The sequence below is a fragment of the Mus caroli genome, unplaced genomic scaffold (assembly GCF_978045245.1).
Source record: "Mus caroli unplaced genomic scaffold, Mus_caroli_1 scaffold_14, whole genome shotgun sequence".
Taxonomy (NCBI): Eukaryota; Metazoa; Chordata; class Mammalia; order Rodentia; family Muridae; genus Mus; species Mus caroli.
Genome location: NW_028227269.1, coordinates 96,503,061 through 96,529,757, shown reverse-complemented (window position 1 = coordinate 96,529,757; position 26,697 = coordinate 96,503,061). Strand labels below are relative to the sequence as shown.

General features: G+C 44.9%; 1 protein-coding gene across 3 annotated transcripts in view; it reads left to right on the top strand.

The window, feature by feature from the left end:
* Kcnk10 (potassium two pore domain channel subfamily K member 10) overlaps positions 1 to 26,697 on the top strand; it is a 136,020-nt gene that overhangs the window by 43,215 nt on the left and 66,108 nt on the right. For all 3 annotated transcript variants that reach the window (XM_085830607.1, XM_085830606.1, XM_021179327.3), the window contains exon 2: positions 18,632 to 18,966. In XM_085830607.1, the coding sequence (XP_085686733.1) occupies positions 18,742 to 18,966 (225 nt within the window). In that variant the 5' untranslated portion in view covers positions 18,632 to 18,741. The remainder of the gene's footprint in view (positions 1 to 18,631; positions 18,967 to 26,697) is intronic.

Below are 26,697 nucleotides of genomic sequence, written 5' to 3'. Positions count from 1 at the left end.
CAAGGGTATAAAATGTTCAAGGCCATCCTTGGGTATTAGTGGTTTGAGGCCAGTTTGGGTGCATGAGACCACATCCTTAAAAAAAAGAAAAGAAAAGAAAAGAAAAGGAAAGGAAAGGGAGTAGAAAAAAAGAGAAAGGAATGAAAAAGAAAAGAAAATTGAGTCACATACGTATGCCCTATGAAGGCAAAAGGAACCACCCACCCTGTACTTGTAGTGTGATGTAGAAAACTTGAGAACTGGGCCTCAAGTGGAAGTCCTTGGTGAGTTAGTGGTGGGGCATGTTGGAATTTGTCTGTGGGATGAAACCCTTGTGCCCATGGTGCAAATGTCTGTTGAGTGGACTGCCTCCCCAGTATGATGGTCTAAGGGTAACTGGCCTCTGAAGGACCATTAAAGTTCTCTAAGTGGCGAAGAACTCTTGGCTCTGCCCACAAATTCCACAAGCGCCAGGGTGAGTCATTTGCTCTTTTAATTGCTTATGGCCATCTCCCTGCTTCTCTTTCCTCTCTTCTCTACGAGACGGAGGCGCCGTAGCCACAGAACTACTTCAGATGACCCCCTCAGAGGCAATTTCGAGGAAATGAAGCACCAGTTGAATTAAGACTATCTGATGAATTAAACATGAAGCGAGGATCTTCTGCAAATGTTCTATCCCTTGGCTCAAACCTGAGAATCTGAAGATTAGATTTTACTTTCTATGAAAATGACTCTTTTCGTCTCGCGGTTTCCCTAGTTGGGTTATTTAGAAGGATCACATACCAGCAGTTAACATTCACTGAAGCTGACAGGAATTCTTTTCGTCTACATCAAGGGCTTAATGCTACTATATGCTACTATTATGTATCTAATTTGACTTAGATTTTCCAATAATAAATCTCACGGTTCCTTGGAGGTAAATATGCTTCTTCTGGCTGCTCAGTTGCATCTATCTGACCAGTCATAGAGCTTTCACCTGGTTATCTATCTGACCAGTCACAGAGCTATCACCTGGTTAACTCTTGAGTCTAAGGATCCATGGCAAGAAAGGATTTGGCTCTTGAAAATGTCACTGGAGCAAACTTCTGTTCACCCTTGCTTTTGGGCATCCTACCCTTAAGAGCATAAGGAGCTGCATGACTCTTGGCAGCTTTCTAGAGGAGTCACGTGACAGAGTGTGTCACCTCTGAGCCCGAGAATGAGTGCTGTGTCACGTGGGGGTAGAGGTGAAGGTACCGTCCTCTGCTCCCAACATAGGATTACTTCTACCCCAATTGCTCAGCTCCTGTGCAGCAGGGACTCTGCTGCTTGTCCCTGTGCACTTGGTGCCTTGGCTCCAAGGGACACTTGATCAACTTTTGTTGAGTTTCTTCTGTGGACTTTAACCGAGGCATTTACAGCGTGTGCGCTGAGGTTGGGATTATGCAAGACCCAGACAGAGATGAAAGGGCCAACTGTCAAGAGGCCTCCTAAAGAGTTTACTCTCTGGCATAAAGAATCGCTAGCAAGAGAGGATATTTTTGGGGATGGGATGAGGAGTTCAGCAGCTGGTGTGGAAAATTCCCTAGGAGCTGTTTCAGCCCCAAGATTGCCCAGGCAGTGCTGACTTTTGCCTTCAAGCAGAGGCGGGCTTATCCTCCAGATATGGGTGCTACTGGAAATCCACAGATCTGTCTTACTACAGGGAACCTAGCCCACATTTTCAATAAGTCTCTTGATTCCTTGAAGACGTCTCTAATCAGAGCTATTATTATCTTAACACTCTTCAGATGAATGGATTTGTACGCCTCCACCGTCACTGTCTCCTCAGCCTCGTGAGTAATACTGGAGGCAACCGCCCTTCTAGTCATATTCTTCCTGCAACCCACACCCACCCCTCGCCTCTGATAGCTGCATGAGCAGCACAGAGATGGTGCTGATGTCAGCATCACGGATGCGCATTTAGAGGAACCTTTTTTTTTTTTTTTTTGTAGGGGAGATTACCCAGAAGGTGATGCTCAAATGCAAAGCTGTCTTGTAGGATGTTTTGTACAAACTGTCTTCTCCCTACGACAGATCTTGTTTATTTTTGCAGCTCCGTAGGCACAGTGAAGGAAGACGTGTCTAAATACTCCCCCCCCCCATATGGAAAAGTGTTTCTGAAGGTGGTTTTGGTGGCTGCTGTGAGCCAGGAGCACTGAGCAGTCAGGCTGGGAAACGGGGTTAGCTAGGACTGCTTGCAAAGCAGAATGTTCCAGAAGGGAGGGAGGGTTCAGTCTCCATCTCAGAGACTTGGAATAAAGGCAATGGCATACCTTGTTCAACATAGTTGATTCCTTAAAATATATAGATGGAAGCCAAGTCCAGTTTAGGTGTACTATTTGACACTTTCGGCAGAGAATTCCTTTGCAAATATGTATCTTGTAGAGTGTCTATGTCTATATCGTGTCTACTGATAGTGAGGCTAGCTTTAGTGTCTTTATAATATTTATCGTGACAGAAGGGAAACAGGACAGGACCAGATGAGGAAGGGGGCTGTGGATTGAGAATGGCAGCAGTCCCCAAGGAGATTCCATGTTCCCAGAAATATTCAGCATCTTACCTGTAGAGAAAGCAGAGTGTAAGAGTAGGTTCTGAGAGGTACACTTCTAGGTGTTCCGGGATCTATAACTACCTTTCTCATAGGCTGCAACAAATTACCTGACCGAAGCAGCTTAAATAAGGAAGGTTTTATCCTGGCCCACAGTTCACAGTGAGGTCGTGGCACCAGGAGCTTGAGGCGGCAGCTAACATTGTATCCACAGTCAGGAAGCTGCAAGACAAATATCCTTTGCTAGGTTTCTTTCCCATTTGTTCAGTTCAGGCCCCCGCTGCCCACACACAGGGTGGGGTTTTCTTGCTTCGTTAAACTTTTATGAAAATACCCCGAATGACAAGATGTGTTTCTATGGTGATTCTAAGTCTAGTTAAGATGACAAGGAAGGTTCATGGTCACATAGGATAAATGGAAAGAAAGTTGGCTGGAGAGAAGTGTTGAACATGAAATCTAAGCTGGATGCAGAAGTGACAGGGGGTGCAGGGAGGATGTAGCAGAGGGGAGGGCAGAAGCAGAGTGTAATTTGAGAGCTGGAGGGAGAGGATGCCCAAGTTGGTGTCTCAGTTAACTTGGGCTGGGCTACTGTAACAAAATAGCATGGGCTTCGATACTTATTTCTCCTGGGTCTAAGTTCAGTCAAGACAACTTTAGAGTTCTGTGAGGGTCTCTTCTGTGGTTCCTAGAGGGCAGCTTTCTTCCTGTATCCACACATAGACACTGTTGTCTCTCCGATCTGCTCTTCCCTGTATGTCATCTTCTATGTGCTTTTCTCTCTGGCTTGTACCCATAGCCTTCCTTGGTACACAGGGATCTCCTTCTTGATGTCTCTGGGAGTCCATATCTCCCAGGGTTTTTTCCATATATGGTGGCCACATATTCCATAAGTGGTTGAAAGCTCAGCCCCTGGGCTTCAGAGCTGGACAAACACTGAGAAGGAATAAAGATTCCTGAGTTCCCCGGGCTCAGGCAAAGACTGGAACTTTCCTTGGGCTAGTCTCCTGGTTCTCTGCTTCTCTCATCCTCTTTATGGGCCTTCTCTCAGTAAGTCGAGTTGCACTAAATCACAAGCAGATCTGTTTGGGGGATCCACTATAAGTTCCTGGTTGAAATGGGAAGGTGATGATGGTGCTGGTTAGAACTAGAGGCAATGTGAGGCTTGGATATTGGGTTGTTTGTCTGAGAGTTACTAACAGGAGAGTGCTCTCAATGAAAAGATTTGGAGAATCAAGAAGAGAATTTAAAGATTTATTTATTTATTTATTTATTTATTTATTTATTTATTTATTTATTATATAAACAGCATCCTGCCTGCAGGTCAGAAGAGGGTACCAGGTCTCATTATAGATACTTATGAGCCACCATGTGGTTGCTGGGAATTGATATATATGTGTAGAGTATAGTGGATCCTTGGAAGATGTGCAGGTTGGTGCACCAAGAGGCTGAAGAAGCAGGCAAGGTTCTGAACAGAGGCTTGGGTCTGGGATGGGACAACGGGGAAGGTGGATCAGAGGAGAGGAAGCTAAAAGCAAGAGAAAGACTGAAACTCTAGGGTCACCTGGGTGTAGTGGTGCACACCTTTAACCTCAACACTCAGGAGGCAGAAGCAGGTAGGTCTCTGTGAGTTTGAGGCCAGCCTGGTCTACAGAGTTCAAGGACAGACAGGGCTATTTAGAGAGGCAAACAACAACAACAACAACAACAACAACAACAACAACCCCTTTATAACTCTAGGGTCATGAACACCTACTCTTTTTGTGACATTTGGCCTTGCACTTTCCAAGTGCTTGCTAATGAATGGTGGCTTGGAGACAGGGGATTAGGGAGCCTTCCTGGTGCAGAGAGGACAGTCACTGAATGAATGACAGACGACGAATACATTGAGTTTCTAGTGCGTTATAAACACAGTGCAACTCTTTCTTTAAAGTATTTTGTCCTAGAATTTATTGACATTCCTTAGCTTCTTTTGTCAGTGTGATCAGCTGAGGAGAGATGGACAGATTCCCTCAGCAAGAGAATGAGTTAAGTGCTGAAGTTGTAGGATCTTTCTTCCTAATAACTTGAAATACAATTTTATGTGGTTTTGCCTCTTACTATGGATCTTTAAGGACAATGGCGATATCAGAACACCTACTTAGGATCTACTTGAGTATGACTGAAGAAGACTTTGTAGAGTGAGAGAACAGGGTGTGGAAGGAAAGGAAGGCTGGAGGGGGTGAGGGGGAGCCCTGTCCACGAAGCCTTTGAAAGTGTAAGAACAATGTAGGGATTTTTCAGGATTTCTTGACCATTGCTTAGAGCCTAGATAGGAGGGGCCCCAGTGAAGAGAGGTAACAGCTTTTGACAAGACTCCTGGAGGAGGCAGACCCCTAGCTTAAAGAAAAGGCCCTGCCAGTGGCATTCAAACTAGGATCTCAAATACTTGGTCCCAGAGGAGAGAAGGTATTTTGAAAGGTGCAATTGCATGATGGGGAATGATGTTTCCCTGTCAAAATGTTTTAGTTAATTTAAATTACAGGGGAAAAACATAGGGCATAAATCAAAATATATTATGGAAGCATTTTTGACTAGACTGCAAGAACCCCGGTGGTGGCTGTTCACCTCTACAGTTTTGACTTTGGGGTCAGGACAAAGGGGAGAACAACAGGCGATCTGGATCCCCAGTCTAGCAAATACAGAGGTCACTCTGGGTCCTGGCTCGTTGGTCCTGAGCTGGTGAGGGAGGGTTTACTTTATTGGAGGACAACAAATTCAACCTGTCAGCTCTCGAGAGCTCTAGCAAACCGACGCGTTCTAGAACAGGGGGACTATTGAAGAGGAACCCCGTAATCAAGAACAGGAAGGATGCGGTTAAAACTGACCAGCGATTCTATAGGACAGTGAAACTTCACCTGGTACCCACCCCCTGTGTTCCAGGAACATGAATGATTCCGGGTGTGCCACGGGTAGAAGCTCCATTGTCACTCTGTCGGAGAAGCTGCATCTAGGTTGCCCCCTACTTCCTCTCTGTTCTCTCCCAGACTCCTTTGTGCATCTCATTCACTCATGGTCCCTTAAACGCTGCTCCCTTGAGCTCATCTTTTACTTTCTTCTCACTTTACAACTCCCTCTGGATCATTTCATTCAGTCCTGAGGCTTCAGCACCACTTAGATCCTCATCACACTCATACCCAGGAGCCCAGATGGATTCCCCCCCCCCCCCACCTGAATTCTGGTTCCCTGTGCTCCTGTCTGTGGGATAGCTCCTTTGAATGTGCAGTGGGACCACACACACTCAAGTCTCCTGCATTTTCTGCCTTGCAGAACGCTGTGCTCTGTAACCCCTCTGCCTCTAACACGTCTGACTTCTCTCTGATCGTGGGGACCTATGGGTCTTTCTTTCTTTCTTTCTTTCTTTCTTTCTTTCTTTCTTTCTTTCTTTCTTTCTTTCTTTCTTTCTTTCTTTCTTTCTTTCTTTCTTTCTTTCTTTCCTTCTTTCTTTCTTTCTTTCTTTCTTTGTTTCTCTCTCTCTCTCTCTCTCTCTCTCTCTCTCTCTCTCTCTCCCTCCCTCCCTCCCTCCCTCCCTCCCTCCCTCCCTCCCTCCCTCCCTCTCTCTCTCTCTCTCTCTCTCTCTCTCTCTCTCTCTCTCCACTTAATTTTATTGATTTTACAACTGGACCACAGTTCCCCACCCCCTCCTCCGTTTCTCTTCAGAAAAGGACCTGTTGCTCACCTCTCTTCTTTGTCTTCTCTGTGATTGCTCAAGTTAAGGGCAGAATATAGCCCAGTAAACTTTTTTTTTTTCTCATTTGAGTGTGGTGTATATGTCAACACATATAAAGCTATGCATGCCTGGCACAGAGATAGGAAGAGGACATTAAGTATCTGCCTCTATCACCCTATGCTTTGTTACTTTGAGAAAGGGTCTCCTGCTTGTGTTTTTTTGTCTAGGCTGGCAACTAGCCAGCGCCACAATCCTCCTGTCTCTGCGGCCTTCAGTGTTGCTGTTACAGACATGCAATGGACCACACACAGCTTTTCCATGCATGCTGTGACCTGAGCTCTAGTCCTCATGTGTTCTTACAAGCTGAGCCATTTCTCTATCCCCTGTCTCACTAACATCTGCCCATACTCTCTCTCGTGAGTCTCTCACATCACAGGCTCTTTCATACTGTTGCTAGACTCACCCCACATTTTTGAGTCTGTGGCTCTTCTTATTGTATTGGCTTCCCGTGCTCACTAACAAGACTTAAATCCACCATGCCTCCTGTTACATTTCTAGCTTTGCCTTAAAATCCTGTATCCTGACTTACAGACTTGATTAAGTTTTAATCATGCCAGCTTGGTTCACTATTCAGCGTGTTTGTCCTTGTGGCACATGTGGTGGCTGATTTTCCTTCCTTTCTGCCTCCCCTTGGTCTATGGCAGAGTCTTGATCTTTCTGTATCGTGGACACCTTTTCTCTGAAGCCTTCTGGGTCTTGGGACCCTCGCACCTCTGCCCAACATGGCTACTGGACACTTGTTGTCTTTATCTCATGGGTCCCACAGTCCTTTCCACTTGGAATGATGCAGAGAGCTCATGTTTATTGAGCACCTGCTTAGAACTAACCATGGAGCAACATGTCCTGTCTTAGTGTGTTTGTCCTACTGAATAGCATTGTTCTTCCTTCTCTGTCCGTGTTGGGGGAGGAGACATGCTTGGAGTAGAGCCAGGACAAGTAGAGAATAGGGGAACTAAGCCCTCTGTCTTAGACAGGATGTGAAGAGATACCTTGGCCAAGGCAACTCTTATAAAGGAAAACATTTCATTGGGGCTGGCTTACAGTTTCAGAGTTTCAGTCCATTAATATCATGGTGGGAAGCATGACAGTTTGCAGGCAGACACAGTGCTGGAGAAGGAGCTGAGAGTTCTACATCTTGATCTGCAGGCAGCAAGGAGAGACTGTCTTCTGTAGGCAGCCAGGAGGAGGGTCCGATTCCATTCTGGGCGGATCTTGAAGAGACCTGAAAGTCCACGCCCACAGTGGGACACCACTTCCTCCAACAAGGCCACACATACTCCATTAAGGCCACACCTCCTAAGAGTGCCACTCCCTATGTCCAGGCATTGAAACACAGAAATCCATGGGAGCCCAAACCTATTCAAACCACCTCATCCTCTTTTTTCAGGATGCTTGCTTTCTGGCTTGCCTAATGCTTCTTATGAACTATGGAGTTGTATTGGATTGTAGACTCATGGAAGGGAGTTGACTGGACGACCATTTCCCAAGTCCTAAACGCCTTATTCTCTGGGCTCCTTCTCACCATTATTGCCGTTGTTTCAGCTCTGCCCTTGCTTTATAGATGCAGAAGATCTTGGGATGCTCAGGAGGAACCATGTGCACACTAGTCCTCCAAATGGAGTTGGTTCATTAAGCCCCAAATGAACCTTCTCCTTTATACTCTTCCAGCGTGGGGTGTGCGGTAATGGAGCATGGCAAGAAAAGCCTCAAAACCTTGGTTATCTTCAAATCCAAGTTTGTTCTTAGTCAGAAGGGAGGCAGACTAGAGGGGGAGTTTGTCTCCTTAGGGTGAGAGATGACTCACAAAGATTGATTTCTTTTCTGACCTAAAAACTATTTCATGTAGATGAATAAAAACGACTTTCAAGCACCCCATTAAGAGGACAAGAGAGCCCAGAACCAAGTGTTGGGAACACAGTGCAGTGTCTCCTTCTTTATCCTTTCCATAAACAACTCACCCCAATGGTGCCCAGATCATTTTGTCTTCTGAGGACTTTATCACTTGAGTCTGGATGTCTTCGTCTGAAAACATGCAACAGCAGCAAGTGCGCCTCTGCATGCTGATTTAACAACATCAACTTTTCTTTGGAGCAGGTATCTGAACTGGTGATTTTTATGTGTGGTATGGAGGAATGGATAAATTCAGGAGTGGAACAAACTCTAGTCAGAAGCCTCCCACTTATAAGCACTCATACATTCCACCTTGAAGCAGAGAGATAGATGATCATTCTAGGGTTTGGTGGATCAAAGAGGGCTTCTCAGTGGTGGTGACACTTATGAATTGTCAGAATTTGTCAAAAAAATTGGAGTAAGGAGATGCAGGGAAAGGGAGAACAAAGCCATGTTTCTCCAGGACAGTGGCATAGCTAAGGTGGCATAGTGTTGGCCGGCTTGGGTTTGGTTGGAGCAAAGGTTGTTTGTAGGGGTGTGGAAGTGGGTGGGACAGGGAGATAGGTGAGTGCCAAGTCCTGGATGGGAGTCTTTGGGTAAGCCACAGGGAGTCTGCTTCCTACCCTGGACATGTGCTACCTGCAGTAGATCTGCTTTGCCGGACAGCTCAGACAGCTCCGGATAGCTGTGATGTGCAGGATGGAAGTGAGGGAGAGGGGATCAGGAGCTGAGGCCGTGACTCAGGTGAGAGAAAATGAGCATCTTGTTGAGGAGGTGGGAGAGGGCAGGTATGAGGCAGGGGGCCAGCCTGTTCTCAGCCATCTCATTCTCTTTCCATTGGCGCTCAAGGGTTTTGGACCTTGGTCTGTTCTATCTTGAGTTTACTGTTTAAGGTTTGTATTATTTGTATTAATTATACATTACAGTCTGTTTCATGTGACCTTTTCATACATATACATACACATATACATATGACCATCTTCACCTCTGATTTTACTCACCCCCATTCCTGTTGACCCCTCTCCTCATGTCAACTAGCCCCCTTCTACTTTTTTTCCTTTTCTCTTCCTTCTTTTCTTTTTTCTTTGCTGTGACTCAATGAATTTCATCACGGCATGGGCAGAAGCTGTTATCCACAGACCACAGACAACTAACCATTGGCCATAGCTCTGAAAAGGATGTCTCTCCTCCCCCCAGCATCTATTAAGGGCTGAGAGATCCTAAGGAGGGTTGGGTAGGCTGGAGTTCAAGACCCTTTTACAGTTCTGCCATGTTGAATTCCACCAGGCCATTTTCATACCATTTTGTAATGTACTTTCACTGTGTCCTACTAGCCTCCCCTCCCCCACCCACTCTCCCCGTTAGTCCCTCCTTTTCCCCCCATACAATGTCACTTCTACTTGCCTATAATCTGTATGTACATAATTTTATATATGTCGCTGTAAAATCTAGGGCCCACGAATGAGAGAAAACGTGTAACATTTGTACTCCTGAGGCTGACTTAATGTAATCGTTTGCAGTTGTAAATCTTTCATGCAGTGACATAATTTCAGTTTTGTTTTGTTTTGTTTTGTTTTGTTTTGTTTTGTTTTGAGACAGAGTTTCTCTGTGTCCTGGCTGTTCTGGAACTTGTACTGCCGCTCAGGCTGGCCTCAATCTTGCAGATTGCCTCTGCCTTTCAAGTGCTGGGATTAAATGTGTGCACCACCACAGCCTGGCTCATGATTTCATTCTTTATGGCTGGGAGCAACTCCATGTGTGCATAGCCCATGTTTCCTACCCATCCCTCTGCTGATGGATGCCTAGGTTGCTTCCATAGCCTAGTGACCATGGAAGGAGCTGTAGTAATCTGCTGAAGCTTTGGGGAGGATGGAGAGAGAAAGCAGTGGCTCTCAGAAGCATAGCTGCCTTCGCAGTGGTACTGTGGCTTGCTCCTCCGTGTCCATAGACCAGACTGTATTTCCTTTCTCAAAAGGACTAGCTTGATTGCCTTTACAGTATGGAACCTTTACCCAGAGGGGCTACATGGAAACAGGATGAGCCAGGTTTGGCTGCTGGGGTATCTGGGACCCAAGGGGGCCACACCTCCCTTTTAATGGTGGCTGCCTTACAGGTAGGTATGGTTGGAGCACTGGAGGTGGATCTGTTGGCCTTTCACCTCTCCTGTGTTCTTCCTAACACTTGACCCCTCTAAGTTGAAAGTGGATCCCACCTAGGCCCGTGGAAGCCCTTTAGGGAGTATGGGTGAGCTTAAGGCCAGGGCTCCTGACATTCTATGAGGCTAATGTGCAGGTGTCTCGGGGAAGATTTCAGGCCTTGCTCATGTATGGGAGGTGAAGTAGGGAGGCAAGAGGGAGTGGATTGTCACTTCCAGTGAGTGCACCCAACCATGGTTGTCCTTTACCTGGTTTTTCAGGAAGACTCACATTGCTGGATGGCAATGGAAGGTCTGAGGAGGCTGTGTTTCAGGCTTTCAAGAGATCTGTAGCCCTTTAGATGCTCTTTGCTCTCAGTAGTGTGACAGAGTGAAGGCACTCAAGGATAGGTGTCTGAAGACAGAGGCAAGCTTGCCACTGTTTACAAAAATGGTTTCTCAAGTTCTTCTCTCTGGCCTTAGTTTCCTTCTCTGTGAGGGGGCAGGGACAGGTAAGAGTCACTGCCCTCCATGAGGAACCTTGTGAAGCTACGATGGACTCATGTATGCCTAGGCTTGTGCCAATCCCACTGCTAATTCTGAAGGCAGGGATGCATTTTATCTACTCATATCCCCCCTGTACCAAGCATAGAACAAGGCAAGCTCAAATGTTTATTGATTGGATCTATGAAAGAATGATACAGTAAAGTCTGCGGCACATGGCGAAACCACTAGGAAGTTATTCAACCACCAAAACCTGACTTCGGCCGCATGGGCGCCTGTTTTCATCCCCACACAGGTAATGATAAAGTAATGTTCTGAACACTCATGAGAAACGATTTAAAAGTGAACACAAACGGAAGGGAAAATTCCTTCCAATGTATTCTTTCTTTCTTTTTTTTTTTTTAAACACTCTTTGACGGAGCTGGAGAGATGGCTCAGAGGTTAAGAGCACTAACTACTTTTCCAGAGGTCCTGAGTTCAATTCCCAGCAACCACATGGTGGCTCACAACCATCTGTAATGGACTCTGATGGACGCCCTCTTCTGGTGCATCTGAAGACAGAGACAGTGTACTTACATAAAAGGCAAATAAATCTTTAAAAAGTATTCTTTGAGAGTTTCTGCCCTTCACCCAACATCTCCTTTTATATCGGCTCTCTACAGCTCTTTTACTGTTAAATGCCTTTCTGTGGAAGCTGCAAAGTATGATAGGCCATTACACTATGGGATCTGTCCGTTATTGATATGCTATGTGGGAAAAACTCCATCACTGCTAGGAAATAGGAGTTTCCTCCACAGATCAGAAACCATTTTCATGCCAGTCTTCCTTTGAGTTTTAACAGAAGGGCCTCTCTGACTGAAATTGCCTTGTTTCTTAATTCTTCCTTTCCTGTGCTCCGCCGCAGAAGTGATTTCCAAGTTAGATTCTTCTACTTTTAATCCTGGCTCTGCAATCGGGCCACTTGACCTTGGCTTCGTCCTCTAAGCTGCCTGGGTCTCATTTTCTTTCTCTCTGCGGTGAAGCTGTGATGGCTGTGAGCATGCCCTTGCAGGCCTCCAGTTGGAGGGCGAGCAATTCACCAAGAGCCAAGGGAGTGTCTGTGAAATCGGTTGCCTGAGTTGTACAGCAGGCGTGCTTCTCCTGTGAGCTATTCTCAGCCAGATTCGAACTTGCAAGGCTGACGTGGTAGAATTGTTCTCCGGAGACCCAGAACTTCCCAGATGGCTGACTTTGGCTCAAGAATTCCTTGACAGGTTTTCCAAACCTTTCTTAGATAGCAGGTGGTCTAGAATGCTTCCATCCATCCCTCTCCACCCTCTGTTACTCAAGGGCAGACTAACATAGAGCGTTCGTGTCTGGTGGCTGTTTTACCTCTCTGCAACTCCTTCTTTTCCCATTTGCATTTCCCTTAGTTAAAAAAAAAAGGGCACATTTAGCTCCCCTTTGGCATCCGCTTCTGGGAGAATCCAGAAATGTAGAGTGTGATACATGACGTAATGAGGATCGATGCAGTGGTGTCAACACTGTCACTGTTACCACCACTGCTGCCGCACCCCCATCCCCGCTGCTCCTCCCCTCCCATCACCGCTGCAATCACCACCACCACCACCACCACCACCACCACCACTAATTTATGTAGTTTCATTTCTTTGCAAAAGACAGAGACCATTATGACTCATCCCAGGTCACTAGGTAGTTTTCTGTTAAGAGTGAGAGCAGCTCTAGTTTTTTTGAGAATAAACAGAGCAATGAAAACACCCTCTGAGAATGTATTCAACCTCAAGGGAAACAGACTCCAAATCCACTTCTAGCTGCTGAAATGTGCGCTCATATTTGCTAAAGCAGCCAACTCCATTTTTAGTCAAATGCACAAAAGGTTTTGTAACGTTCTGAAGTCCTTGCCAGGACTCCTGACATCTGCAAATATACCCCAATCAGCAAACCAGGGCAGCTCATTTGCTGTTCCTGAAAGCCCTGTGAGGTTAAAAAGAAGTGGAGTTATTATTCACATTTCCCAGAGCAGCAAACAGAGAAGCTAAGCGACTGTTCCAAGGTCGCCTAGTCGATGATGGTTTGAGGATAAAACTGTTTTTTGCTCCAGTGCTTTGCAAACTGAGGCATTATCAGATTTGATTCAAACCCTTGTTCCTGGGGACAGTTCTTAGCAAACCGGTACAAAGAACTGGCCTAAAGCCTAAAAGAACTTTCCCAAGGCCAGTTCCACCTAGCGTTGGGAGTGCTGAGATTTCTGGAACTCTCTCTTCTGCACTGGGAAAAGATCTACCCCCAATGGTTTCTTAGTCTACAGCAAGCACAGGTAAAGCAATCAATATGGAAGAGTAGGTAAAGAAAAACAGTGATTAGATAGTGAACCATCAGATGAGGTGCTCACCACTCTAGTATTGACGACTGGAATAGCCTGATTCAGAAAGCAGACAAAAGGCAGCAATATCAAGTTGGAGGCGGGGCTACAAACATTCAGCAGAAATCAACGGGGGTGGGGGGTGGGGGTGGGGGGGTGGGGGTGGGGGGTGGGGGTGGGGGTGGGGGAAGCCCCTGTGAGGCAGCTGGCTTGGGTTTCCCAGGGAGAGTTCCCTGAAGAGCTGGGTGACCTCGCCTGTGAGGCTTCTGAGTGAATGAACAAATAGAGATACACATCACCCCAAGGCACCTGAAATCACTGGCAACGAGCAGGGAAGAAGCTAAGGCAGTCGGCTGGAGTCCTGAGGGACAGAGCTCTGGGTCTAGAGGATCCTCTGCAGGATAAACTTTGGCTTCCTGTGCCTGTCAGCATGTCTACCCCCATAAGATGAATGATAGCAACCTCATAGTTCATCTTGCTGCTTCACAGACACAGTATTGTTAATGCACTCAGCTGTTTGCTGCTTCCTTCCTCTTTGGTACAGAGCTAAGAAGCCAGCCTTCCCCGGGACAGTGTGATCTAGACAACTAGTACTTCCTCCTCCTCTTCTTCTTTCTCTTCCTCTTCCTCCTTCTTCTCCATCCTCCTCTTCCTCCTCATCCTCCTCTTCTTTCTCTTCCTCTTCCTTCTTCATTTTTAAGAACTCCATATACAATGAATTTTGATCATATTTATTCCCCTCCCCAATTCCTCTAAAATATACCCTTTTTTCCTGCCCATCCAACTGTTATGTCCCCCTCACCCCCTTTAAAGTCTTTCAAGTTCCCTTTGTGCTGCCTATACACTCTTGGGTGTGTGCTTCTTCTCTCACAATGATCCCCGAGCCTTGGGAAGAGGGGTGTGACACAGTTGTCCCATTTAGGGCTGATTATTCTGCACTCTCTTATTCTCTGCATCCTGACAAGTTGTGGACCCCTGTGCTTATGACATCTACTGCAAAAGAAGTTTCTCTGGTGAAGATTGAGGGATGTACTAATCTGTGGTATAACAATTAGTATTTAGGAGTAAATTTAATACAATGTCTATTTAGTAGAATAATAGTGGGAGGTTCACCTTTAGGGCCTGTGATCTGTCTAGCCACAGGTTCTTGATGCTTTCAACAAGCTTAGGCTGCACATGACAATTTATCTATATACTGTACATTATATTTGGCCCTTAAACTGTTCATATGATGTTACAGGGCTTTTTGAACCTTATTAAGTTATTCTGTAATATATAAAGTAGATTGATTGAATACATTTGGGGCCAAATGCAAACAAAAACTAGTTAGCTGTAAGCTTTAAAAAAATTTTGTTTTTTATAGTGCCATCCCTTTCTTATCTGATTAGCTTGTACATCTCATATCAAGCTACAAGATCATTTATTTTCCCTCAAGTTTAATGTTTTAATATATTTAACTCATCATTTGTTTTTATCATAACCTACTTTCCTTCTCAAGGAATTGAAACCCAGTTTTTTTGGAGTAGGGTGCAGTGGCCACTCTTGGCAGCTTCAGAGCTTTAATGGGACATCAGTCAAAGGACTAGAGGAACCCCTCCCTAGGAGGACACTAAGAAGATGTGGAATGTATGATGTTTAGGGTTAGGGTACTACAGATGATTCTGTTGCCCTTGGGGAAAGTGCTCACAGTGGCTAAGAGTAGGCCTTCCTTAGTCAGCATTGCTTAAAATTTTAGGGCTTGGTGTCTGGGGTGCTAGCTATCACAAATGAACAAGAACCAAGGACACAAAGCAAATGGAAAGATCCAAGGTATGGCTTGATGTCTCAGAGTTCAGTCTGGGAGAGACAGGACACTATGTTGGTGCATAGCAATTTGTTGAACTCTGGAAGCAGAGAACCCGGTCAGCTGTCTTAGAAGGGAGGGGGTACATCTTGTAGCCTCTTAGGTTCATTCAGTGTTAACCAAATGTTTATTGTTGAGGTAATTAATGTTAATACTTATTGTGGTGATAACTCTGAGGTTGTGGTTGTGTAGTAGCAATTAAAATGATCTCTAGTAACAACGACAATGACAATAGGAAACAAACACCCTTCTTTTGGTGCTGTACCAAGAACTGAAGATGGACTTTCTGCTGAGTCATGGCACACACCTCTAATCCCAGCATTCGGGAGACATCAAGGTTAAATCTAACCTGGGCTATACAATGAGACACTGTCTAAATAAGAATAAAGAATGATGATCTTCTCTGACCCCCCAAAGCAAACAGGCTGGAGGAGAGACAGGCTGTGGAGACAGGCTGGTGAGTCTGCACAGAAGATCCCAGAAAGATTTCACAGGGGAGGCAGCTTTGGGCTGAGAACCATGTGGATGTGGGATTGTAGATTCTGGGCTACTGTGGGGAGGTAAGAACAGGTCTGCTTTTCCATACTGGTGCATGGTCATCCTTTTTTAGACTGACGGTGCTTGTCTGCATTGTGTGTGTGATCGCACTGTGCTGACTCTCCATCCTTCCATCCGTACTGCCTTATCCGGTCATCATCAGTTGACTGTCTACCATGTGCCAGACACTGTGCAGGTCCCTGGCGACATAGAAGTGAGATGGGTGATATTTATTTCTTGGGGCTGCTAGTGAATGATCACAAACACAGTGGCCTCAAGCAGCAATCTATAATTAATTGGTTTCTTTTGGAGGCTTAGGGGGAAAACCATTTTCTAGTGGGACCATATTGCTCGACCCACAGTTACACAATTCTTGACTCTGCCTTTGCCTTTATCTCCACGTGTATTACTATCACGTGGTCTTGTGATGACAGCCACAGTCTAGGACAACCTCCTAACCCTTGGATCTTTAATCACATATTACTATGGAAGGTAGTGTTTGGACAAGTGCTAGAGCTAAGCTGTGGGTATCTTTGGAGGCTTTTTTGCTTTTTTTTTTCTGTTAACCCTGGGGATGGGAAGAGATGCTTTCAGAGGTAAAATTTAACTCGAGATTAATGGACCAGAATAGGAAAGTGACTTAGGAGGCTGCTAGGTTGGTCTAGAGAAGACATAACAATGGCCAGGTAAGTCTGGTAGCCATGGATGCAGAGGCAGAATGGATGAGAGGGTCAGGCAGTGTTAAAGAAAAGCTATTCTAGACAAAAAAACCCTCTCCTCAATGTCTACATAGGCAACTGAGAACTCGAGTTTAATGTCTTTAGAGAGACATCAAAGAACATAACACCTAATAGGATTGAATGATTGTAATTTATAGACTGTTTGGAGACCATACAGAATTTTGTATGCACATTAAGTCCAAGAAGAATTTATTATTGAATGAATGCTGAACAGTAATATAGAGTAAAAGGTGGATGGCCATTCTGATTTCAAAGAGAAAAACTGATTTCTAGGGCCTATAAAAACATATATTCATAGACAGATTTTTTTTTTCTAAGCGCCAGCCCTCTAGCCAGGTGTGGTCAAGATCAGGCCTGTTTTCAAGGGAGAATGACGTGACACAATCCCCTTGACAGCCCCAGTACAGACGGAGCAGCTTAGCCTCACTGGGGCAGTATGATTTGCTGCACGTGTGTGCTAAGACTGTATTTACACCACAGCCAGGGTGCTGCCCAAGCAGGGGCATAATGAGAATCAGGATTAATAAAGAACAGAGCCAAGTGCCTTGGTTGCTTAATGCTGCACAAGACAGATATCTGTAGTACATGACACTACCTCCAACCTCCTGCTCTGGTAGACAAACTGCCAGCTTAATGTGTTTATTTCTAAGGTAATGAAATTGCCTTTATAGAAAACTAGGGAATCTTAACAAATTCTGTGTTCTGAGCACCAGGGGAAAATTCATTTCCAGTGGCTTCTTATTGGATGACAATCGGAGAATAAAAAAATTCAGTTGCTAATAGCCCAGCAGTGGTTACACCAAGGCCATTGCATTTTCTATTAGGCAATGCACTTGAGATCTATTTTATCCTTATTATTTTTTCAGGCAAGAGGGCTAATTGACATAAGCCATCACTCTTGCTTCCTTCTCCAATTATAGCTACCTCTCTCCTGATGTCCCAAGCCTCTCTATCATGTCTGATCTTTGACTCTTCTTCCTCAGCAAGGGACCAGCTTCTTTGCTTCATTTTGTGACAGGTTTCTAGCTCTGTATCTCCTATCTGTGTGTGTGTGTGTGTGGCTGTGGGGTGGGGAGTGTATGTATGTGTTTGTATGTGGATTTGTTTGCATGTGGATCTGTTTGCATGTGGGTATGTGTGCCTATGTGTGTGTGTCACAGTGCCTGTGTGATCACGTGCGTGTGTGGAGGTTAGATGTCAGTGTCAGGTATGTACTACCATTCTCCACCTTATGTTTTAGAGACAGTGTTGTAGAAAAATTTAACCCCAATCTGGGGTTTCTACCCTGCCTTTGACCATTTAGTTCGCTTATAAAAGACACACACACACCGTTTATATTTATAATAAGCCTTTATTAGAACTAATTACTTACCATATTTTATCTGGGCTGCTCTTAGCTCCAATTGGCCAGCCCTCATGACCATGCTTTCTTGACTCCTAACCCATGGCTCCTTTTCATCTCTCCACCTTCTCCCTCCTCGTGATCCCTCCAACCCTCAAGGTGGACCCTATCTTCTCTCTTGTCTTCACCAATCAGGGATAACTTGCAGGGCAAGGTTACATAATTATACTTGGGTACTTGTTACATAGTTATACTGGGCACTTGTTACATAGTTACATAGTTATACTTGGGTACTTGCAGACTCTAGTCCTGGGAACACCCAGGCTCTGGGGGCCAGTACTTATAATCACAATACATATCAAAAGATCAAACCTCAACAATTCCCCATTTCTGTTGACCAGCAAACCCCTGGCATCTTCTTGTCTCCACCCCTCAGTGTTAGGGTCACAGATGTGGGCTGCTGCACCTCTCCCCAGTTTCCAAGATGGGCTTTTAATGTCCATTTGGTCTTTGCTTCTGTTCTGGGACAGAATAGCTGTGTATTCTTCTTCTGTCTCTTTTTCTTTGGTTGGAATGATAAGCTTGTTTTTCAAAAAATGGTGGTTTGTACCTGTTTGAACATGGGAGCTGAGGGAAAAGATGAGGTATAAATAAATATGGATAGCTTTACAGTTTGGATCCTTGTAGGAAAATACAAGTGTTTTAAACTCAACCGATACTCTTTCCTGTAGAATTAGGACTCCTGATGCTCCCTTTTAAGAACTCATTAAAACAACAACAACAACAAAAATCAGATACTTAGCTACTAATAAAATCCCCCAGCTGCAGGCTTGGCGAACCAGCTTTGCACACTTGGAAAGGCGGCTGAAGGAAGACATCTGTCCTTTGTTTCTGATGAGTTTGGTGTTTTGTTTTTATAAATGAATTCTCCTCTCTTCTCTCCTCTTCTCCACCTGCTTCCTCAGTGGCCGTGCCTGCAGCAGCCCCACCAGTGTGCCAGCCCAAGAGTGCCACTAACGGACATCACCCTGTCCCTCGACTCTCCATTTCCTCGCGAGCCACGGTGGTAGCCAGGATGGAAGGCGCCTCCCAGGGAGGCCTGCAAACAGTTATGAAGTGGAAAACAGTGGTTGCCATCTTCGTGGTGGTCGTGGTCTACCTCGTCACTGGTGGCCTTGTCTTCCGGGCCTTGGAACAGCCCTTCGAGAGCAGTCAGAAGAACACAATCGCCTTGGAGAAGGCAGAATTCTTGAGAGATCACATCTGTGTGAGCCCCCAGGAACTAGAGACACTTATTCAGGTGAGTTTGGAGTCTGTCTAGAATGCAGCAGCCTTTGGGGGTGGGGTGGGGATGATGGGGTGGATGGTGCTGTTGTGGGTCTCTGAGTTTTGTCTTTGGCGACCAGGGAAGTCTTTTCTGGAAACGTCACATGTGTGATATTTTACAGAAGCCAGCAATTGAGGGGTGTGCTAATGTGGGAGAAGAGGGACCGTGAACTAGGCTGCACTATGTATCCCGTGTTTTCAGATCTGGTGGACAGACATGGCAGCAGGCAAAACTGAGTTTAGATTTTTCAGATTCAAAAACACCAATACATGTTGATTACCTCTGGTCTGAGGTCTCTAGGAGAGAGCTGGGACAGCAGGGTGGCCCCTAAAACAAGGGAAGGGAGGACGTGTGAATAAGCACGGTTGTATTAAGCAGTTTGGAGTCAAGGAATATGAGAGAGAGAAACAGTCTGCAGATATGTAGATGAAGAAGGTATTTGTGGATCCTCAAGAGAGTTGTTGAGTGCATTTATGGGGGAGAAATAATAAATATCACAGGAACAGTAGTCACCAAACTGGTTATTTTTAAAACCACATGCTAGACACTGTGTTAAGGCCTTTATATTCTCTGAATATCAGTGGAAGAAAGCCACAAGAACATGGAGGTAGAGAGTGTGGGATGCAACCAGAGGAAGGTAGCCAGCATCGACAGAGGTAGGGATGGGCTTGCCACAGGTGGACGGGGATGGCAGAGGAGTAGGCTGGAGGAGGAGAGGGAAGTGGTTGACAGCCTGCTGTAGGACTCCTACCTTGGAAGCGAAGGAGATGAGATGCTTCAGAAGTTGGGGCTCCTCCTCAGGCGGCCTCTTGAGCTAGAAAGACTGAGCAGGAGGCAGTAATACTGACGGACACAAGGACGAGTCCTCTACCCCTGTGTTTCTGAGTTTCTAAGGTTTAGAAGGAGAGGGTTAAAAAAGATGGCTTGCATAATTCCCTCTGGCTCTGGGGTCCAGGGCTTAGAATTCTAGTAGATGACACCTCTCAGGATTGCATAGTGTTCACAAAGCTAGACTAGCCTATTCATTTATTTCCAATGATACAGATAGGGCAAGGGAGTTCAGGGGCTATATAGGATTTTCCATCCTCAGGGTAACCAACCAGCCTTTAACTTCTTGTCTTGACAGTGTGGCTCCCTTCTTAAATAAGTTGGAAATCAAGCTCCCTTCTCTGAATAAATGAGATCTCATACTGCTTTTCTTCAGTTTTTACTAAAAAATAAAACTTTAAAGTACAAGGGCAGTGTTTTATGCCACTCTTTTGTATAATAATTCATTTCTTTGGATGTCTTTGACTTTTTAACTCTGCCTTTTGTGAAGAAAAAAAAAACCTGCCAAGTCTGTGTTAGAAGCATGTTGTACAAATTAATGTGGAATCTGAGACCATCTCAGATAAAATGAGAGAAATAACTGTGAAATATTTTTTAAGTAAAAGTATAATTATATTTACACATGCTGTGGTATGTGATGAGGACTTTATATTCAACTGCAGTGAATGTCGTAGCCTGAAAGATGAGCTGTCTTGAGTCTAAAATTTAGACTCTAAGCCATGCTAAGTTTCTTCTTTAGACAGCGAATCCATGAAGAAAGAGAACATGGCTTGCTGTGTTTATACATGGTCTATATGTTGCTTTGTGTCTGATTATTTCCTCATAGCTAAATACTTTGGGAAATATCAAAGCACATCTGAAACATTGCTGATACCTTAAGATAGCAGAGCTTATTCAGACACTGGCCAATAATTAAGCATTGTTTTATTGCCCAGACTTTGACTCTCTACTCCATGAAAGGACTCAGAGGCACAAATGAAGTGTGGAAGAACATGTGGGCCCTCATTCTGGTGATGCCGTTAGCCTGGGACTTTACAGAACTCACTCAGTTTTATTTTGTTTTCTTTTTATATGAATTTACTTTAATTAGTCTATAAAACCGTATATAGGCTACCCAACAATATTTTGCAGAATGTTCAAATCTGGGTAAATGTATTTATCTTCTTAAATATTTGTTATTCTTTATGAGGGAAACATTCAAAATTATTTTACATTGCTTACTTAATGTGTGTGCCATGGTGGTGGTTGTGTGTGCCCCAGTGCACTTGTGGCAATCATAGGACAAGCCACAAGGGTAATTTTTCTCCTTCACATCGTGTTCTGGGAAGATTATTGGGCTTGACTACAAATAACCCTACCTACTGAGCCATCTCACCAGCCTCCAAATTCTTTCTTCTAGCTTTCTACCAGTGTCACAGTCCTTATGTAGTCTTGCTCTAGTGTATTACAATGCTGGGAAATTCTTTTCCTGTCTCACTAGAACTCTTGGTCAAGCATTCTCCTCACAACATTCCTTTCTCACTTCCCAAGCCAGATAGCTACCACAGTTCAACAGAGTTCATAACTATTTAGTTCAATTTCTATGGGATCAACTTTTGTGTGTGTGTGTGTGTGCGTGTGCGTGTATGGGTGTGTGATTTCTGTGTGTGCATATATATGCTTGTGTGCATTCATGCACATACATTTAGAAGCCAGAGGTCAACATTTGTTGTCATTTTTCAGGAGCCATATACCTTGTTGGTTGTTGAGCTCTTTCACTAGACTGGAACTAGCCAAGAGGGCGTGGCTGGCTGGCCAGTGAGTCCAGGGATTTTTCTTATCTCTGCCCCTCAGGGCTGAGATGACAAGTGTATACCACCTTGCCTGATTTGTTTGTTTTCTTGTTTTTTTTTTTTTTTTCATGGATTCTGGGTGTGGAACTCATTTTACCAAGCAAGCTATTCTCCCACCCCTGAGACCAACTTTTACATTCTGTGTATGAGTGAGACTGGGCTGTGGTTTGTTTACCTCTACGGATCCTCTGTTGCATGAGGTGTGTACACACCTAAGATGGCGTAATCATCATCGACAAGGTGCTGTAGACAAGTGGGCATTTTGCATGCATTACATCATTCAGTCTTCTGAATGATGTGTGCCTTGGCTTAGGTGGTGATTCCTCAGAGTCTCAACAACTGAAGGTGTGGTTGACGCCCGGAGAGCTTCTTTTCAGAGTGACTGCACAGTGAGGACCCGATCTCATCAGTGGCTGGCTCCATTGATAGATTCATACCTTGATGGCATTATCGGGAGGTGGTGGAAACTAAGGGGCAAGAACTAGTTGGAAGGAGCAGGTTGAGGGAGGTCTGCTTGTCTAGGCGAGCTCTTAATGTCTTGCCTTCCAGTTTCCTAGCAACCATAAGATGAGTAGCTTTGTTTCACTACATGGCTCTTTTCATGCTGTTCTGCTCCCAGTAGTGGGACCATGCAACCAGGGCTGAAAACCCCCACACTGTGGCCAAAATAACATTTTTTTTTTCTTTTAAGGTAACTCCCTCAGGTACTTTTCATGGTGATGAGGCACAGTATTCTAAGTTATTATCCTCACTTGCCAAATGAAGAGACACATTCTAAAAGAGACAGAGTAACTTCCTAAGCTCTAAAGTGTCAGAGTCATCTGGGACTCAAAGTCATGGGTATTAACCTGCCTCACCCATTGAACCCACAGTTGTTCTATGGTGAACTTGATTCTCTCCATCAAATACCTGCCTGCATTCAATCTTCCCATCATTTAGAAAGAAAAAAAACCTAATGCAGTCCCTTGCATCTAACAGAAAGTATTTTCTGTTTCTTCTCTGTGCACTCACTGAGTATTACTTAGACCTGGGATATTTTCTGATATCTGTGTACTATGACTTAGTGTTTATTCTCATGTCTATGTGCAGTCTTTATCAGGATACATGTTAAGTAGTTTAAATCACTACGTAGGTGCCAATCAAGCATCAGGGGATTGCATTTGTCTTTCAAGTGTTGATGCTTCATGTGCACACAAGCATTCATGCTTGTGGATAGTGCTGTACACTGTCTCCGCACAGCACCGGGGACAGGGCTTCTAACAAGTGGTTTTCTGTGAATTGTGATCTGTTGGAAAAACAATATTGTTGCATCTCACTATAGTCCGGAAGGAGTGACCAGTGGAGAGAAAAATTAGATTTCCTGGTCAGAGTGCATGACACTGTCATGAAACAAGGATAGAAGGTGTGGTTTGGATTACTGAGATCAAATATAGAATTCTCAAAACAGCACCATTCTGACAAAAATGCCCAGATAGCTTGGAAGAACCAAAGCTGGGGGTGGATTTTATGATAAATTGAATCACCTCGATAGCGTGGGACCCCTGAGAGACTGACAGTTCACTGTCCTCTGGAGGCAGAAACCATCAGCCGTGATGAAGGACATGGCTCATCCCTCACTCCATCAACACACACGTCCATCTATACACTTAGTCTTGGAGTTGCTACAAAACTCCTCTGCAAACAGGTTATGAGTTAGGTGCTGGAGTTAGACAGGATGAGACACAACTTCAGTAAGTCCCTAGCCTCCCTGTGCTCTAATTTTTATTGTCAGCAAAATATAAAATCTGCCCTTTGAGTGCTAGAAGGCTAAAAGCAAGAATCCATCAGGCAGGGTTTAGACTGTGGTGCACAATGAGTGATCAGAGGTGGCTAGTGATGGGTGCATCTGTGTTTCTCTCTTGGAACTTCAAGCAGTTGTTCCTTTATGGGGCAGTATTGGAACTGATAGATCGAACCCAGGATCCACCACATGGCAGATAAATGCTCCAGCACTGGGCTGTATCCCTAAGCTAAAGCAGTGTTTCCCGAAGGAGGCACGGAGGAGGGGGATGCCTCTGTGGTAACATTTAACTGTACGTGGCAACATTTTTGGTTACCACACAGCAGAGGTATTATAGATATCTAATGGCTAGAGGCCAGGAAGACCACTAAATACCTTAATAATTCCTCATCAGGGATAGTCTAGTTTAATGACAAATACATTGGAAAACCATAGAGGCAGAAGTATGTAATCAATAATTTGGATTCTCTGGATTGGAGCTATTTGAAAAATGTTCCCAGAGTGGCTAGGGAATCATATATCTAGGCATGATTTACGGGTATTTACCTCCCCTCACCCACACAACTGTCATCCCACAAGGCTATCTTTGGTGCTCACACACAGATGAGGAGACAGGACAGGGGGTGAGGGGGGAGTTCTATGCTCAGGGTTACCTGGGTAGTAAGTGAGAGATACAGAGGTTTGTTGCCAGGCAGTTTTCTGGCATTATCTCATGCCTTCCACCAATGGGGAGGCTCATTAGGTAGACCATAGGTTAGACACTGAAGAACATCTCAGTGGCTGGAGAGAGCGCCACAGTGGTCAGCTGTTTGAACTGAAATGGATGGGAAGAGGCGAGGGGAGACGAGTTAGGGAAAATGGGGTAATCTGGATTGACCCCTCTCAGATTTGCAGAGGAGTTTGGATTTTATACTATAGGAAGTGATGACACAGTAGCTAGGAAAACCAATCTTTTCCCAAAGAAGATGAGTTGGAGAAATGAGAAGTTGGAAGACCAATAGGGAGATCTTAGAACATCATGTATAGTGCAAAGGAGGGCAAAGGGTAGGAGGGTTAGAAGTGGGTGGATTTGCCCGTTTACCCACTGAACCTCAGACTCCTCCTCGTTGTCAAGGGAGTAGTCAGTCTTCACAGGGATTCCAGAGAATACCGAAGGTGATAAATGTCTGGAGAGAACCTGAATGCTCTTGTCACGCAGAAACCGCTGTCCCTGACCTGACCAACGGTCGGTCTTGCTTCTCCGAGGTGACTTGCAAGGACTGAATGAAGTGAACCAAGGTAACTGTGCTCCTGAGTTTCTTTCGCTGTGGAGGGAGGTAACTTACATGTGTTTTTGAACTTGAGCTTCCATAGACGTGAAATAAACAGGCGGGGTAAAGACATTCTCAGACGTGGTCCTGAGAATGTCTTTACCCCCGATGCTCTCGGGTGTCATCATTGCTTATCTTCCTGTTCCCAGTGCAATTGCACCAGACTTGTCTGCACCGACTAATCTAGGTGAAAGCCATAAAACATCCGTCTTCTGCAATCCAGGGAGCATAAAAATCCTGAGGAGGCGGCAGTGACTGACGGGGGAAGGAAAGCTGAACCAGCTGTGCGGACGGTGATTTGTTTCTGTCGTTTGTCAGGGTTTGTGTTGTTGGGTGTTTTGTGGCTCTGAATGTCCTCAGTGGGTCCCATGTGGTCACTTGGCAGCTCTTTCTTCTGGTAGGTACGCGTTCCTAAGGGGGCAGTATTTTATAGGAGAAGGCTGCTTGTTACATAAGGTGCCCACCAGAGAGGACATCGACGTTTTTATTCTAAATGCCTGGATGTCACAAGGATTTATTCTGCCCTCATTAGAAAGCATTTTTGGAGGTAGCTTGCTCTCACTCTAGCAGAGTAAGGATAAGCAGGCTGCCTTACTGCCCGAAAGCCAACTTTTTTTTTGACACACACACTTCACTGCTGCCTAAAATAAGTTGCATACATTCTTAGAACTCTCTTGACCTTAACATTGGCACCTTCTGTTTGTGGCAGTCTTTCTATCTGAAGAATCCCATAATTTCCATTTGCCCAACACGGGCCTGGTCCAGACTATGATGGAGTCTGTGGTAGGGTCTATTCCTAGCTTGATGCTTCTTGGCATGGCCTTCATGACTGGGCCAGGGATGCTCTCGGCAAACAAGAATTTTCTTACTGGATTTCACTTTATGCTTTCTTTTTCTCATGCGTGTGTGTGTGTGTGTGTGTGTGTGTGTGTGTGTGTGTGTGCGTGTGTGCGTGTGTTTACTTGAGGGGAACAAAGGAGGGATTTGGATCCCTTGGACCTGAAGTAACAGGAGGTTGTGAGTCTGTAAGTGTTTGCTGGGTACCCAACTTGGGTCCTCTGGAAGAACAGCAGGTACTCTTATCAACGGAGCCATCTCCCAGCCCCCTTATGACCTCTTACAGATTTTAAACATTTCCAAATGGAGTCTTAGGTGCTTCACCTTGAACAGTATTTGATGAATGCTATTTGACACTTTTCTTGAGTATTAATTGTATAATTGAGTGCTAGGGTGTGTGTGTGTATGTGTGTGTGTGTGTGTGTGTGTGTGTGTGTGTATGTGTGTGTGTATGTATGTATGTACTAGTACTGTGAGATATAGTATATATAATATTATAATATATATATATGTATATATGTATATATGTATATATATATATATATATATATATATATTACGGTAATATCTGGGCTTCACATGGCTCTTTCCATGTCCATATAGGTGACCATTTTCACCGTCCTATTTTACACAGGGTAACTAACGTTCTTGTACCTCTGTAGCAGCAAGACGAGAAGAGATTCAAGGGAGATTTAAATCCTGCCCTTTAAACTTTAGAGTCATGCTCTCTTAATTAGGTCCCTTGCTTTGGCAGGGCACAATGGGCCAATGGTGTATATGTACATGACCAAGAGATATATCGCCTCACTATGGGGAATATCTCACACACAAATGGCTGCTATGTGAGACTCGGTGCTTGCCCTTGGACATGTGCAAGGATGTCCTTCCTCCCTCATTATTTTGTAACCTTCCTGACCACAGTGTCTATGACAAGGATCTGGGGCTGTCCTGTTGATTTCTGATATTAATTATGCTTCTTGGGTTTGACCCACCATGCTTTCGTCCAAGAGCATTGACTTTACGATGTGGGCAGCTGCATGAGGGAACCGGATGCTAGGCTGTGGACAGTTTGGTCCAAGAGCATTGACTTTACGACATGGGCAGCTGCATGAGGGAA